An 18021-nucleotide genomic window follows, 5' to 3' on the forward strand; every position below is an offset into this window, starting at 1 on the left:
ACGTGATCACCTGGTCAAAAAAATAAAAATGGTACCTAAAAAATTATGGAACAAAAATTTACTTTCTTCTTAATATAAATGCGACAGTAATTATTATTAAAAATCATATTTACTGAACAAAGATTAATATTATAGACGCGACATTTTCCACTTAATATATTAAGTTGATAATAATAAATAGGACTGGCCTTTTATTAGTTAAAACAACTTCATTTTTAACCGTATTTTCGTATACCTAATGTAAACATAAAAAATGGACTAAGAGTTGACATCTGAAAATGTCATTATGTATGGATGTTTGATATTTTTTGCGCAAAAACTATTGAATGGAATTCGATAAAACTTAGCAGTAATATAGCTTATACATCAGAATAACACATAGGCTACTTTTTATCTCGATACACGAAGAAGTTTCCTCAAAAAGCGGGTTAAACCGCTAGGGGCAAGTAGCTCTATATTATTACGAATATTTCTTAGTCCATTTTTAAGCTTACAACACACGAAACCCATTTTGACATTACCGCCAAAACGTCATCACATTTTGACATTACCGTCAAAACGTCATCTCACTTTGACATAAACGGACATAGATTAAGAAAATCTCCATAGAGGCGACTTTTGAAAAAAACTAAAAACTTTTTAGTGAAATATGTTATACCTTTTTCGTTCTTCTGAAAGTCCTGTCTATTCTAATGGGCGATGTTACTGATTGTATCATTTCGGCTATGTGGGTGTCGACTCGAGGCTTTTGCAGTCTTTTCGCGGATCGAGTGCGAAATTTCGCTGACTCCTGGTTGGCTACTAAATTCGGCGTTAATGATTTTATGCATCTGTAACAAGGGATAGATATTGTTAGTTTTAATTATACTGTGAAGGGGAAAAATATCTTTACTAATATAATAAAGAGGAAACTCCTTTGTTTGTTTGTAAAGGTTCAGAAACCACTAAACAGATTTGAAAAAATGACACTGTTGGGAAGCTACGCTATCCATGGGTATATGGGTAACATAGGTTATACTTTATCCGGGTAAATAAAGTAATTTTTACGGGATGCGGGTGAAACCGCAGGGAGGGATACAGTGATAAATATGGAAAGTAACGCTAAAAAGTAAAAGCTGTGCTCGGTTTTTCAGATTCTCGGATTTTAGAAACTTTCACAAAGCAGCCCGGAATGTGGAATATAGTGATTGAATCAGACAGCACGTTTATGTCGATCCTATTTGTATCTCTCCGGTTCGTGTCGGATTGCCGTCCCATCAGATATCGGAGCAAATGCTTATGGACTATATTCTATAACATGTCCTGCTCAACTGGCTGATCTCGCAGCCGTGGCCAAAATCGACTTTATATGCCATTATTTTTTTCTTTTTAAAGTTATTCTCACCTAGCAGCCTCCTGCAGCTTCCTAGCAAGGAGTTCGTTCTTCATCTTGGCGGCGGCCAGCTCCCTGCGCAGTTATGTCTTGGTCTTGTTGCGGGCGGGTTATAGTAAATGACTGTTTATCTCACCTTTTCTAAGCCTGTTTATACTTTCTAAGTATATCTTGGACATCAATGACTGTGTTTCGGATGGCACGTTAAACTGTAGGTCTCAGCTGCCATTGAACATCGTTGGCAGTCGTTACGGATAGTCAGGAGCCAGTAAGTCTGACACCAGTCTAACCAAGAGGTATCAGGTTGCCCGGGCAACTGGGTTGAGGAGATCAGATAGGCACACTGGTACTCGGATCTGCATACGGTTAGACTGGAAGCCGACCCCAACATAGTTGGGCAAGGCTCGGGAGATGATGATGATCTCACCTGGCAGCCTCCTGCAGCTTCCTAGCAAGGAGTTCGTTCTTCATCTTGGCGGCGGCCAGCTCCCTGCGCAGTTGTGTCTTGGTCTTGTTGCCAGCGGGATGCAGTAGCGGGTGTCGGCGGAGGCGGGCCGCTGACGGACGGACGGACGGATCGGGGTCTACCATTTTCTGTGGGAATAACATTAAAATTTTAGGTATTTTTATACAAATAATGTTTGTAGGACTGAATTTAAACAGTGGAAAACTGGTTTTTATAAACTAATATTGTTGTTGAAATAAATAATACATTTTTAGAGATTTTTTATTTTGTGTTTGAATTTATATTTACTTGCAACATAACTATATTTTGATTTAGATACATTGTAAGAGGTTTTATTGAGCATTAAAATAGTGAAAAGAACTAATCTTTTCACAATTTTTGACACGAAGATGTATTTATAAGGTACAATCAACAATTGTAGTATGTACTATGTATGTTTGTAACAAATATAAATGGCTTCGGTAAGCAAGTATGGATCCATAAACTTAGTATAAAGTTAAGAGATTTTATTTGTCTCAACGCAAAAACCTTAGCAACTAATGGACCATTTTGTTTTTTTTTTTTGTTTATTGTTAGATAACCCATATCCTGTATATCAAAGAAAGCTAGGCTATAGGTATATGTATCCTTGCATGGGAAGTATTACACATGAGAAATCGCCGTCAACATCCTGTATCCAACATAACCCTAAAATAATATCATACTCACTCGCAAAAGCTGGTTAAACTCTCTAGAGAGGTTGGGCAACTCTGGCAGCTTGCCATCTCTGTAGTCGTGCCATTGTTGCCCGTTTTTCGGCAAAGCACCGCCACCGCCCGCCTCGAATAGCGTTAGACCTGCAAATTGGAAAAATAAGTTAGAAAAAATATTATACTTGAGGCTAAAGAATATGTTTGTGTACTTGAACGCGCTAATCTAAGGTATAGGGATTACAAATGTCTTTCCCATTTATCGAGGAAGGCTATAGGCATTTTAGTCAAGATAAACGTTTTTACATTTGGTGGGAATCATCAAATGATCTCTCATGCTACAGACACAGCGGGAGTGTCAGACTGACTTTCAACAATCTTGATAAGACTTTATATTTAAAAATAAAATGTGGCTTAAAAATGAATATATATACAATAACAAGAATGACTGTACTTGATTTACTTGTTATTTATTTGCGTAAAAAATTCTATAAAGTTTATCTTTTGTTGAATGCTTAATCAAATAGAACTTAACTTTTTTGAAAACAGAATGACACACACAACATATATTTTTTATGAAACATTTTTTGTAGATAAATTAAGTTAAGAACTTACCAAAAGCAAATATATCTGCCTTCGTGAGCTGCGTCAGGTCTTCCTGTAGCACTTCCTTGGGGAGGTAGCGACAATCACCTTCTTCTACTGATGGGGATGATACGCATGTCACGTGGCCTAGGTCTCCTGTGAGAGGGATGGTGATTAATGGTGGTGATTATTTATTTATCTTAAAAAGTAATATATATATTATATGATTAATAAACTGATTAATCTGTGCTAGGAATATGGACACTGGTTTATTGTAATATTCTTATCTTGTTCATATTTACTCATGATTTTCTTGTAAATAAACTAAGCGAAAAATGTTATTGTTTTTTTAAGTTAGATGCTATATTACACAATCGTTTGAGTTTAAAATATCGAAAATAAATCCATACTTTATATCTAGCCGAATATTTTTTCAAAATTGACGAAGTTAACAAAATAAAAAATTTGGAGGAGATTACAACAAATTTTTTTATCCTGATGCGTGAAGTATTTCCTGAACTGTTAAAAACTTTGTACAGAGAAAAAGTTTTTTTTTTTATAAAAAAATGAATAGTATAATAAAATAATTATCTTCTTATTTACCTCTAAATATTTAAAAATCTTATTCTTTTTCTTTATTTAAATAAAAAAATACATATTATTTACATCCTAACTTGCAACAAAAATAATTAATTTGTTAACTTAATTCCATTTTTTTTCCTAATAACCACAAAACCCCTTTATTTTCTACTACACCAACATTAAATCCTCTTTTAAGAAAACTAAAACAAACTTCACTCACCAATCTTATACTTATGATGGTACAGAACCTCTTCATCATCATAACCATCATCTGAATCATGGGACGGCTGACCTTCTCCGCTGCATATGAAGATATTACCAGGTTTCACATCCATGTGGACTAGTTGGAGCGAGTGGATGTAGCTGTGGATGAAAATGGTTGGTTACAATCAGTATTTTCAGTTTTCCGTCACTCTCATATTTCTATGGGACGGTGGTGTCAGATTGTGGTCCCATCTCGCTATGAGAGTGAAGGAATAGTGAGTGCACCGCAGTCCAAGCTAATGTGCCTGCACTGTTATATGTCCTGCGCAGCGCAGATGATTAGAGAGAACGGTCTTGGCCAACAATAGGCCTGGATGCCATTATTATTATTTATTTTAGAGAAAAGTTACAATTCATCATATGCTGAGCCTTTTCCCAACTATCTTGGGGTCAGCTTCCAGTCTAACCAGATGCCTAACTGAGCTGACGACTGCCTATCTGACCTCCTCAACCCTACACGGGCAACCCAATACACCTTTACAAGGCCGGTTGTCAGACTTCTGGTTCCCGCTGTGGGTGCAGCGTGAGGGAATGTCAGACTCTTACTGACTAAAACCCACCATGTTCCTTCTTAAGCCCTTTATGTACCAGCGCCGCGGTAACTCGCGCGAACAATCCCGCAGCCCCAGCAGGCCTTCGCCTTGGTGGGCCCCACTGATTTACAAATAGTACTCACGCTAATCCATCAGCGATATGAGCCAGCAGTAACAACAGCTCGGGTTCGGAAAGTGGTCCGCTCTCCATCTTCTGCTGCAGCGAGCCACCATCACAATACTCGTTCTGTATTATCATGTGATCATCTTCCGCCCATGCTGAGTAGTATCTAAGAAAGAAAGATTAAGTTAGAATATGATGTGGAAAACATTTTCTTAGGGTAAGTTGCGCCATTTAATTTTCAACGATAACGGTATGTTTGTTTCTTTTCACGCAGGCTGTAAAACAGTTATATCGGGTGCGTCATATCTAATCACATTAAATTAAATACGTAAATATACTGCTGTCAACTGATCAAAACATTCGATACTCCTATCTTTATCTCTGCTTTACACATGATGTTGTAAATTATGAAAACGAAAAATGACTCTTGTGGCTTAACCACTGAATGGATTAGGTTAATCTTCTTACAATTCGCCATAGAATATCAATAACTATATGTGATAGGAATAGGACTTAATGTGATTGGGTACGACACACCCGATATATAAAAATTAATTGCCGTTGTTTGTCTGAATAAAACTTGAGAATGGCTGGACCGATTTGGATTATTTTGGTTTTAAAATGGCCACTGGGCGCAGGGACCGCTTGTTCACAACACATGACTCACCTCACAACATGAGGATGTTTCCCCAGCGCCGCATGCGCGTACACCTCGGTGAGGGCGGCCCGCTCGGCGGCCGAGCCGGCCACTGGGCGCAGGGACCGCTTGAGCGCGTACACGCAGCCATCCAGCTTGTTGACGCAACGAGTCACGCGCCCGAACTCACCGCGGCCGATCACCCCGAGTTCAATGAACTCGATGTTGTAGCGGGATATGTTTGATTCCTGTGAACAGAAATTAGTTTATAGTTATCGGCACGAATCTTGAGCTCTGACCTACATCTAAGCAGAAGTGATTTATTAGCAAAGAACCAATCTCGAGTGACGGCTATGACGGGATGCATTGTGGGCCAATCACCGCTTTAGCCCGCCTCCGCGCCTCACTTCATACCACGAAAGGGACCCAATAAATTACTTCTCTGAGCTCAAAATTCGTGCCGATAACTACATTATAGAGTAAAAAGTTTCCCGTGCACCAGAGAGCACGTAAATGTCGGTCCTGCGCCTGATCTCTCTCCGGTGGTTTCGGATTGTCGTCCCATCGCGCTATGAGGATGAAGGAATAGTGAGTGCACCGCAGTCCAAGCAAATGTGCGTGCACTATAATATGTCCTGCGCAGTTGGCTGATCTCCTTAAAGAGAACAACCGACAGCCACCATGGCCGACAAACAGCCGGGATGGTGTTAGAAATTGGAAGTCATTAACTTTCAATTAAAATATAAACATATAGGAAGCGGTGAAGGACGAGCGTTTTGAGGACTGTCTTCTATAAACTTGGCCTTCAAAACTGCTTATTTTCAGCCTGTTTTAAATAAATGTTTTTTTATGTTTTTCTTACCCTAAGTCGCTTGGCAGGCTGTTCGGGGGTTGCGTCGCCCCATGTCGGTGTTTTGGATAACGCTCGCTTCTTCTTGTTCAGTGCTTGACCTGCGGACAAATATTAAGGTTAATATTTATATTTTATATATGTTGTTATATTTGGCTTTATTTGGGAGTAATTATGAACTATTTACAACAATTATAGTTGGTATTTCTAATGAATAATTTAGGAAACCTATACCTATGTTTTATATAATTTCAAAGAAATAAATAACTGAAATTACGACGATATTTCAAAAATATATAGGCTTCGTCTAAACTGGAAACCAATTTCTTTTAGTATTATTAATTTTAAATGCTTTTATTTAGAAACTGAACATAAAAATGCCACATAAATGCGATTTGTCAGGTCTCTTGAGGCAAAAAAAAACCTTTGAATGTTTGATCCGTTCCCAATGACAGCTGCCGAGGCCCCTGTGCTTGTCTCAAGTGGTGGCTGGACCCTGAGGAGTCAGCTAAACGAACTCACCATCAGGCGTGAAGGGGTTGATATTGGCGACCTGGCGCCTGGTCACCCTGGACTCGTCCAGCTCGTCGGGGGGGAGGCTGCCGAGAGCACTGTCCTCGTCTCCTGACGGCGGGTGCAAGTGGTGGCTGCACCCTGAGGAGTCAGCTAAACGAACTCACCATCAGGCGTGAAGGGGTTGATATTGGCGACCTGGCGCCTGGTGACCCTGGACTCGTCCAGCTCGTCGGGGGGGAGGCTGCCGAGAGCACTGTCCTCGTCTCCTGACGGCGGGTGCAAGTGGTGGCTGCACCCTGAGGAGTCAGCTAAACGAACTCACCATCAGGCGTGAAGGGGTTGATATTGGCGACCTGGCGCCTGGTGAGCCTGGACTCGTCCAGCTCGTCGGGGGGGAGGCTGCCGAGAGCACTGTCCTCGTCTCCTGACGGCGGGTGCAAGTGGTGGCTGCACCCTGAGGAGTCAGCTAAACGAACTCACCATCAGGCGTGAAGGGGTTGATATTGGCGACCTGGCGCCTGGTGAGCCTGGACTCGTCCAGCTCGTCGGGGGGGAGGCTGCCGAGAGCACTGTCCTCGTCTCCTGACGGCGGGTGCAAGTGGTGGCTGCACCCTGAGGAGTCAGCTAAACGAACTCACCATCAGGCGTGAAGGGGTTGATATTGGCGACCTGGCGCCTGGTGAGCCTGGACTCGTCCAGCTCGTCGGGGGGGAGGCTGCCGAGAGCACTGTCCTCGTCTCCTGACGGCGGGTGCAAGTGGTGGCTGGATCCGGATGGCATGCCTGTTGGGGAGTAGGTTAGTTAGTCATCATCATCATCATAATGGCAAAAAATGTTAAGTAGATGATATGGAAAATATTACAAAGAAATCTGTTTATAAGATGAGGCCAGTACGACGTAATGTCTTGCATGTACGTTTTGTACATAATTATTAACGATGAAAAATGGCTGACTGCGAGTCTGATTTTCACACAAAAGGTTCCGTATATAAAACGAACATAAACTTAAAAATGTGTTTGGAGGCCCCCTGTAATATTTATTTTAACCTAGTTTTCCGTTATAGCGGCAACAACAATACATCATCATCAACATCAGTTCATGAGAGACTGGTGAAAGACGGACGGTCAGACGAAGTCTTAGAATAGCCTAATAGGATCCCATTTATCCTTTGGATACAGAACCTTAAAAAAATAAAGTTTTTATGGCATTACTGTTTTTTTTTTTTTTGTCAATCCTGATTTATGTAATAATCATAATTTCAAGTACGCAGTATATAAAAATACCTCTTTCTTCAACTTACCCGACTGCGCATTTAATTTAGGTGGAAATAGCCGTGATCGCGGCGGATGGTGTGATGGCGTCGAGCACTTCTCTAGAAGGGTCTTCGGCGTGTGGGGACTGTCGAATAATCTGGAAATAATGTAGAAAATAAAACATGATTAATTGTGTAAAAAGTTAAATAACGTAAGTAGGTATTATGAGAAATAAATCTTGGTCATTTTCACTTTTTTTTAGCTTATTTCCTGTTTTTATTTTAAGTTCTTTTTATACTGTTTCGCGCTTTTCATGCGAGCTTTTCACACCTGGATTAAAAGCCTATGTGTTTATTCTAAGCTGATTAAATTATTATTATACTGTTTAGCACCTTTCATTCGTGTCCCGTGGAAATTACTTCCCACACCCGGATAAATAGCCTATTATGTTACTCTAAGCTACATACATTACTGCCAAGTGTCATTAAAATCCATTCGGTACTTTTATCGTGAGTTCAAACATCCGTACACACAAACATTCACAATTACAATATTAGCACGAACCTACAAAACTAATACCCGTCAATTTAAAACCCAAAAAAACACAGCTGTAACAACCCAAAAACTTGAAACCCAGCCGTTTTAAAACTCAAAATCGAATCAAACCTACACCTTTTAGGACCCTATTCCTTTCTTCACTGCTCAAGACATCTCAGGTGTTCGTCTTACAAAAAGAAACGCAAGTGTGTGCCTATTGTTACAATTTTACTAAGGTGTGGGGTGACCCTAACGATACCTGTAGTTATTATTACCCTAAGAATACCTGTAGGTATTATTATTGGAAGATGCAAGTTGGTCCAGGTGTTTTTGAACAAGTTTTCTTAGGGGTTAATTTTTGGCAGGTTATGTGTATTTTGGGGTGGTTTTTGATATTGATTTGTAAATGTAACTTACGTGTATAAGAAATTTTTCGTCCGTATTTTGGTGTCTTAATAACTTCCCTGTGACATAAGTCATATTTATGTGATACACACCGATTATTTATCTATTGTGTCTGCATCATGGCCAGTGAAGTGGTAAATATTTACACGCGGATACGATATTTGTTTTTTGCGCTTTCTCGGTTAATTTGATTTTGATGAAAGGCATGGAGATCAGTCTCCCCAAAATTTTGAAAAAAAAAAAATTAAAATGAAAAATATATTAGTTCATAAAGGATTGTACAAAAAAGAGATTGTGTCTCCCGTTAAGCATTGACAGCCTGTATTCGGAGACACCGCTCTTCCATAATTGAATAACCATAACAATGATATACTTCAGGTCGAATGCATTTTATGATGTAGTATGTACATGTAAAGGGATCGCTATAAAAACATGCGTAACGATGACCTCCTCCTTTGTGAGAAGTCGGTTAAAAATAAAACGTAACTATACATTTTTATGATTCATAGTTTAAAAAATACGTCACACTTCCGTGTCACTTTTAATCCGTAACGACCAAAATCCAAAACACTACCAAAAATGACAAAGAAAGTTCCAAAAAATCGTTACAAACACAATTTTTTCGCCAAAAAAAAGAAGACGACCAATTTTTGCCAAAAAACCAGTACATACAATTCTACCAAAAATATTTAAAAATAAACTCTAAAACTATCACTCTAAGATTCGCTTTCGCATAACATGAACATATATTGAAAAGTCGAAATTTATATTCGTTGCAAAATACACCTTTTACCATTAACTTAAAGTCTAAATTCGCTTGTAATTCCAAGTACATGTGGTGTAGGCGTATTTTTTTCACACACAAGGCAGATGTCAGCTGTTCGCATCATATGTTTTCTTACATAACAGTACTATAACTGATTTTACAACGAAATTCCTTTGAGTGAATCATAATAGGGTAGGTATCTTTTGTCAAAGTTTTTTTGGTTAGAATATCCGTTTGAGTAAGCTTCAAGGTGAATTTTGGAGAATAGATACGTACGTAAATAATGTTGGTATATTTTGATTCATCATCTGCCTAGCCTTTTCCTAAGAACGTAGAAGTCGGCTTCCAAACCAGATGTAGCTGAGTATCAAGTATTTTACATATAGCAACTGCCTATCTGATCTCCTCAACCCAGTTACCCGTGCAACCCTTTGATAAGACTGGTGTCGGACTTTCTAGCTTCCGACTACCCGTAACGACTGCCAAAGATGTTCAAATGACAGCCAGGACACACCAATTGATTTTGCCTTCCGAAACATGGATGAACTCGTCATGACAAGATGGTCATTCATTCACGGAGCGACCGCGCCAAGCGTTGCTTAACCTTATGATAGATCGACCTGTACGGCTGTTACTTGGCCACGAGCTTATAATATTAACCAACTTCAGACCAAAGTTATTTTTTAACGGGGTCAAAAATCATCAAATGACCCCTCCCGCTGTGGGTTAGCAGCGGTGAGGGAGTGTCAGACTTTTACTGACTAAAACCCGTCGTGTTACGTCGTAGGCCTTTTATGTACCAGGGCCGAGGTAACTCGCGCGAACAATCCCGCAACCCCGGCAGGTAAAGATATCTTGATCTGAAGTAAACATACAAGAAGTACCGGAATTTAAAAAGACCAAAATACTTTATATGACGCAGTAAGGAATTCAAAAAATCCTTGACATACAACTGGCATTATAAAAAATCGCAAAACACGCATACAATTAATTATTATTACCCCTTCCCCTTACACGTAAAACTACGTCGTATTTCTTTAAAAAACGACTACCCTTTAGGCATTTCCTAACTGTAGGTTTATCCTTGAGAAAAAGCACCTACCTACGTATATTGAAACGAAAATGGCCCCCAATTATGGGAACTTATAAAGGATTTGAGACCTAGTACTCTTAGAAATAAGGGTCATATTCGCATTGTCTGCGTTGTTTCGTCATTCAACTGCGCAGAATTTTTGTTTTCTGATACCTATCCATTATGTTTTGTAGGTGTGGCGTTGATAAAACTTGACAATAATATAGCTTTTATTTGGTTACCCGGGCAACTGGGCTGAGGAGGTCAGATAGGCAATCGCTCCTTGTAAAACACTGGTACTCAGCTGCATTCGGTTAGACTGGAAGTCGACCCCAACATAGTTGAGAAAGGCTCGGGAGATGATGATTGTCATTGTATGCGAGTGCCCAAGTCGCCAATACGACAGCTGTTTTTGACTAAAATGCAGAGTCACGTACGCCATTAAGATACCATCACATAGACACGTGGCCTTTCATAGTATTGGGAAATCCCATAGTGCAAAATACGATGGGATATCCCGCATGGGGTATAAAATATATAACTGTTATGATTCCTGGAGGTATATTGGGTGTTTACCAACTTTTTTGTTTTTGAGGGTATGGTATGGTATGGTATGCTGCTCAATAGGTTCGTAATCTGTGTAGCCTTTTCCCAACTTTATGGGGGTCGGTTCTTAGACTAATCGGATGCAAATGAGTACCAGTGTTTTACATAAAAAAAGATGTAAATTAAAAAAATAATTGCGGATCTCCTAAAATATTTATTTTAGTTCAGTCGGGAAAACACTAGGTAGCTAGGTAATTTTATGTCATTGTGTCAATTATATAATCAATATTTTTTGTTATAGCCGCGACAATAACACATTATCTGTGAAAATGTCTACTAGATATGACGACTCATGAGATACAGTCTAATGACAGACTTAGCAACTTTGTCCCGTTTTTTCCTTTGAACACGGAACCCTAAAAAAAACAACGTAAACTAGTGTCACGATAGTCAAATCACGTCCTATAATACGTATACAAAAAAGGTCATTACTATGCATTTAGTAGCGTCAGGAGCTTACCAATGCAGTGAACCATTAAAATTGGTCACGTGTAACTGGTCACACATCCTACTATCCTACTAATATCCTACTAATATTATAAACGCGAAAGTTTGTATGTATGGATGTATGGATGTTTGTTACTCTTTCACGCAAAAACTACTGAATGGATTTTAATGAAACTTTACAATAATATAGCTTATACATCAGAATAACACATAGGCTACAATTTGTAAACATATTGTTCGAAATACTAAACCTGCGCAGACGAAGTCGCGGGCACCAGCTAGTTGACAATAATAATACTATTTTAGGGAATAATAGATACGGTCATTGTTTTGATTTTAGTATAGATAGAAAGTTTTTTTTCACCTTTACTCAGTTATTGGTGTCCAAGAGAGACTTAAAAAGTACATGGGTATTATAACATAGAAGGCTGAAGGATTGTTCGCGCGAGTTACCGCGGCGCTGGTACATAAAGGGCTTAAGAAGGAACATGATGGGTTTTAGTCAGTAAAAGTCTGACACTCCCTCACGCTGCAACCACAGCCGGAGGGGTCATTTGATGATTTCTCATAAAAAAAAGTATAACTTTGGAAAGTTACATTGTTACATGTCCGACTTGGAATTCAACCCATACCGTCATACTTGAGAGGCTGGTGCTTTAACCAACATGACAAAAATTCAGTTGTACACCATTATTTATTTTGTATTTCATTTTAATATGATACTGTTACAAAGCTTTTAACATATAAGAAAATAATGCCGTAATTTTTATAGTCATATGATTACATAATTTAAAAGCACGTGGCTGGTGGTTATTTTAATAAACGGCCGGATGAATGAGGCGCCACTGCTATAGCTTATCATGAACATGTATTAACTTGAATTTTCTGGTAGATTTTGAAATCAAATCTGGATATATTCAGCCTAATAGAACGATTTGCTTTTGGTACTATTCTAGTCAATGAAACCTTTAGAAATAGGTATGATTCTTAACATTTATTTGAATATTCAAAGTTGGTTAGAAAGGTAGTTACTATTATTTGGTCCTTTGACCACAGATTTATTTTTATTGTACACGTATTTGCTTAAATTATTATAAAAAAAATGCAAATACTTCCATCAAAACAATAAAATATATAATAGATCTATTTTTGAAAACTACCCAATTACAAGTGGAATAACAATTAAAATATTCCTTTCACCAAAAACCCTTATTAATATTAACAATATTTCACCACAAATGACACAAGGATTTTTTTTGCTCTACAACGCAGGCAAAAATAACAGTATTTGTGCTAAAACCGGTTAGACGGGTTCGGAATGAGGTCATCTATGTATAGAGAAGGGTGACATAGACAAGCATGTTTCTACATGTCCAAAACTTTCTAAGATATTATTATGACGATAACTAACTATAAAAACTAGGAATTTTCATGGGGAACTATATTTTTTGTCACCAAAATTTATATTTGTCATCAAGTTGTATCACCTAATAAATAGATCTATCGCCACGAAATATTTTCGTTCTCAGATAAACAAAGAGTGTTCCCAGGTATGAATTACCAAATTATTGTTAATATAATGTGTAAAATATGAGATGGATTACCAATAAAATTGTAGTGCCTTACATGAATATAAACTTCGTTCTTATAATAATAGTTTTATTACTTAAATAATAGCTTGGTGCTCAAAATGGTAGATCTGTCACCAAATAAATCGATTAATCGATCCCTGACTGCGACTCCTTTTTATTTGTTATTTTGTCACCAATACAGTAGTTACATTTTATTTCGTTCAGTTATTAAAATAATGTATTCGTTACCAATTTAATGCATCAGTTTATAATTTTTATGAAAATATGTTCAAAGGGAAGAGGAAGGGAAGGGAGACAAATTGGTGCGCTTTCGGGCCTCAACGAATGGGTTGTAGGTTGTAGCCCTTCAAAATCCAAACCAGCGCTGATTATTTAGTGATTGTTATTTTTAACAATAAATATTGATTATTTTGACTTTAATTAAGTGTTTTATTTACTATTCAGCTAGATATTTAATTTAAATATATTTATACTACCTGTGGAAATTAAGACCCTTGGGAGAGGCACATGGCCAGTTAAGTAGTAGACTCTTTTGGTTGAAAGGATGATGACGACCACCCTACATTTTTAGACCTTCATGAAATTTTATAGTGATATAATATATGATTTATTGGTGATCTCTTTAAATTAGTTTGCTTAAATACTATTAGGACAAACCTATTATAATACATACAAAACCATTTATTTGTTACTTGACCCCATATCTCCATGATTTTCGGTAATTTATTGTGGAATTGATTTTATATTGTTTGGTGATACATTTTGGTGACAAATCTACTATTTTGAGGGCAAACCCTATTATTTAAGAAACACAAAATGAATTAAATTGGTGACAGCTTAAATCATACCCATTTTCATGCCATCCCTACTTAATATTATAAATGCGAAAGTAACTCCGTCTGCCTGTTACGCTTTCAAGAGTAAACCACTGAACTGATTTTAATAAAATTTGGTACAGAGATAGAGTTGACCTTGAGAAAGAACATAGGATAGTTTTCATCCGAGACAGACTTTTAAAGAATTCTCTTGGAAGCGCGATATAACCGAACTCTACGCGGGCGAAGTTGCGGGCGGAAGCTAGTTTGAGTATAAAAGAAGTTTCCTTAGTACTGCAGAATATTTTGTTGAAAATAACAATTATGAAAAATACGAAAGTTTCAAGTAATTGTATACTTATAAATCTCTAATGAATCCCTATCTTCATTGGTCCTCCATCACGCACGAATGGCTTGAAAGATTAAGTTGAAAATAAGAGGGCAGGTATCTTAGACCCGGGAGAAAGACATAGGATAGTTGATTGATATGCCTGAGCAAAATAACAGTATTTGTGCTAAAACCAGTTAGACGAGTTACGAATGAGGTCATCTATGTATAGAGAAGGGTGACATAGACTAACATGTTTCTACATGTCCAATCTAGTATTGGGAAGAACTTTCTAGGAATATTTATGGTCCCATTTGAGTTTGAATAAAAAAATATAGAAATTTTAATGGTAGTATACCATTTGAGTATAAAAAAAGATTACTTAATAATGCAGAATATTTTTTCAAATGCAAAACAAAAAATCTTTTCATACTATTTATTAGAACTCCCAATTCTTGGTGTATGTAAATTAGTTATAACAAGAATGATTATTATTTTGGTTAACTTTCCATGACAATGAATAAAAAAATCCATACTGTATTTGTAAAAAATCTTGACAGGACTTTTGGACTAAACAAATAAACTACTGTTTAAAATAATGGTTCAACTGAGTAATTAGCATTTTTGTATTTATTTACATTGATTTTTAGGTAAATTTAACAATTAAAAAGGGTTTTTACATAAAAACTCATATCAACATTATTTATTTTTAATTATGTGCCTACTCAAACAGCATAATAGGTACCTATTACATAGAAATTACTAGAAAAATCTTCAACTATACTTATATTTCTGTCCTACTCTATTACATAGGGTCTGATAGAGACAGGAAATACTTCCTGATACTAATAATAGCCATTGTCCAATTCTTGAAGGGGACACAAATATGGGACTTGTTCGAACCTGTACCTTTTAAAGAAACTTGCTTGAATTCAGGTAAAAACCTGTAAATGATGAAATTTTGAGGGGTTTTTCAGACCAACCTGTAAATTATGAAATTTATGGCTTTTCAGACCTGTTGGTACATGTCTATGTTTGTTCTTGTATCAGAGAAAGGCTAGGCAGATGATGATTTTCATAGTGGTAAAGATTTTTTTAATTTTTAATTTTGTTTGAAAACTTTTTGCTATATTTTCAAGTTTTTACAGTCCAAATTCTTATGCCATGTTTTAAAGGTTTTATTCACAGTCCAATTTCATATTTACACATATATGTAAGTGTTATTTTTATGTAGTTTTACTCACACTTTATTTTTTAATTAAATTTTGAAATAAAAAGTCATATCAAGATTGTTAACCTAAGAAAAAATGGATGGATTGCCTGAAAGATGACATGAATAGGAAGGGAGTGAGTGTCAGTATGACGAGTGACAGGGGACAATGGAAGAGGATGACATATTGCGCCAACCACAAACAATATTGGGGACAGGGCTGGAGGAAGAAGATTAAGATTGTTTACTTTTAGTTAACATCCCACTAAAATGGAAACTTACACTATATACTTGAGAATGTTTTTAATTGGAAAAATTAATTAGCTTACTGATAAAGCAAACAAGTTTACTTTATACTTATTTAAATTACATCATTTACATAATATTTATGTAACCTTGAAATAGTGACCAATAGACTGAAAAACTAATAAAAACATGATCCTACTGAATGCATGTATGTTTATTACAGTTTCACACAAAAACTATGCGAAGGAGTTTGATAAAACTTGCCAGTAATATAGCTTATACATCAGTATAAAACTCAAAAAACCTTTATTGAATTAGGCTGATAAATCAGCACTTTTCGAACATCAAAAACAAAAGACAGCCCCCAAAACGCCCACCCTTCACCACTTCCTATGTGTTTTTGCTGGAAAGAAACTGTGAATAAGATATAGGCTACTTTTTTATCTAGGTATAGATCATAGTTCTTTTGGCAAACAGGTGAAACCGCTGGCAGAAGCTAGTTAAGATCAAATAGGTGTGTTTTTTTGCATAACTACCCTACGTCTACGATATACTAAGAATATTGAAGAAAGTTATAGTTATTGAAGTTTTATGAAAGGGGTTAATTGAATATCTTTTTACATAGTTGTAGTAGTACTCTTTTGTACAGTAAACAAAGAGATTTTATGTCTAATATTTGATTTTGTAAATTTGATTCTCACAATAGTTGATTAAAAGTAACATAACATATGAGTAATAATAATAATTAAGGAGAAAGCTTGATATAATAAGTTTTATTGAATTAGAAATGCCAAAACACATATTTTTCTATGTTTACAATAACAAAAAGTAACTTATATCGGATTCGAAACAGTCAAAACTCTGAGTAGAACATTCGATTCGACATAAAATCCTAATTACCATACAAATTGCATAATTAATATGACATTTACTCTCAATGTTAAACGAAAAAGTGAAAGTTTAGTTATTTTCGACATAAATACGTGACCAAAGCCGTTATGGGGCCTCGAAACGACTCAAAAACCACATAGCGTGGTGATTTTCTCTAGAAATTAGATGTTAAGGACTAGTTACATACCTGAGAGCCCTAACTCTTTTATACGGAGGGCTGTGTGAAACTGGAGCCGGCAATGCATCCCTCATGCCGTCGTCGTCATCCAAGCTACTAAAATCCAATTTCCTCGGTACTATTGACGATGGAATCGGACTCAAATTGTCCGAAAATATATTGAAAGAGTCTGACATTTCACACGAAGTTTCAGCGGACAATTCCGATGAATCGTGCTTGTTAATGAAGCCTGTCTTCATTCTGTACCACTCGGTCATCTTCGTTAACACATTAAACACTTTTACAACAAAAATATCACAATATAATCACTATTTTCTTTAACAATTCACAAAACGATCTCACTTTCACGCACTAACAACGTTATGGCGGATGACGCATAGCACCTGTTCAATTGCTCAGCCAATCACAGCAATTCATTTGACCGGTGAGTTGAATACTCAAATTCTATTGGCTGGAGTTATTTTTTTTAAATAACGAAGTAGCTTCGTCGCGCATGATTGGAGGAGTTATGGAAGCGTTCATTTTTTATTAAATAAAATATGAGTTCAAATTAAATAAAGTGGTATAATATTGTGCTCGCACAAAAGCTTCTCTTTCAGATTTTTGGGTTTTATTTTACGGCAGCAATGCATTATGGAGAGCACTTGGAGAGGCCTATGTCCAGCAGTGGACTGCTATAGGCTGATGATGATGATGATGATGAATGCATTATGGGAAAAAAACTTTCATCCCATAAAAAAACTAGATGAATATAAGTGATCTGGCATCTGGCTGTACTTATTTCAACGCGCTTAACTTTTTCGTTTTTGCAGAATACTACATATTTAGCTTCATCAGGATGTTGATATAACTTCTTCAGGTGTATTCGTTCATATCAATAGTGTAAGTACGTTAAGCATACGTACGTACGTACGTAGCATAAGTCTTTCGGCTGAAACAACGAAACGCTGCTTTGTAGCTGAATATAACAAACGGATTTACCGCTATTCTCATCACACAATTCTCAAAAGTTTCTATCCTACAATAACGACGACCCTTTATTTCATAAAATACATAA

The 18021-nt window shown here is 36.9% G+C and overlaps 1 protein-coding gene and 1 long non-coding RNA gene across 2 annotated transcripts in view; one reads left to right on the forward strand and one right to left on the reverse strand.

Annotated features, from left to right (window-relative positions):
- Positions 1-18021, forward strand: part of LOC135119089 (uncharacterized) — a 68262-nt gene that overhangs the window by 29707 nt on the left and 20534 nt on the right. The gene's annotated exons all lie outside the window — the stretch shown is intronic.
- On the reverse strand, positions 440-17356 carry LOC110382763 (wee1-like protein kinase). The gene is made up of 11 exons (XM_064042661.1): positions 16974-17356; positions 7919-8028; positions 7257-7400; positions 6115-6203; positions 5283-5500; positions 4635-4781; positions 3915-4057; positions 3143-3268; positions 2547-2674; positions 1800-1966; positions 440-830 (listed from the first exon to the last, which is right to left on the reverse strand). The coding sequence occupies exons 1-11, from the start codon at positions 17219-17221 to the stop codon at positions 653-655; spliced, it is 1698 nt and encodes a 565-aa protein (XP_063898731.1). The 5' UTR covers positions 17222-17356; the 3' UTR covers positions 440-652.

This window comes from Helicoverpa armigera, chromosome 29 (assembly GCF_030705265.1).
Source record: "Helicoverpa armigera isolate CAAS_96S chromosome 29, ASM3070526v1, whole genome shotgun sequence".
Lineage (NCBI taxonomy): Eukaryota > Metazoa > Arthropoda > Insecta > Lepidoptera > Noctuidae > Helicoverpa > Helicoverpa armigera.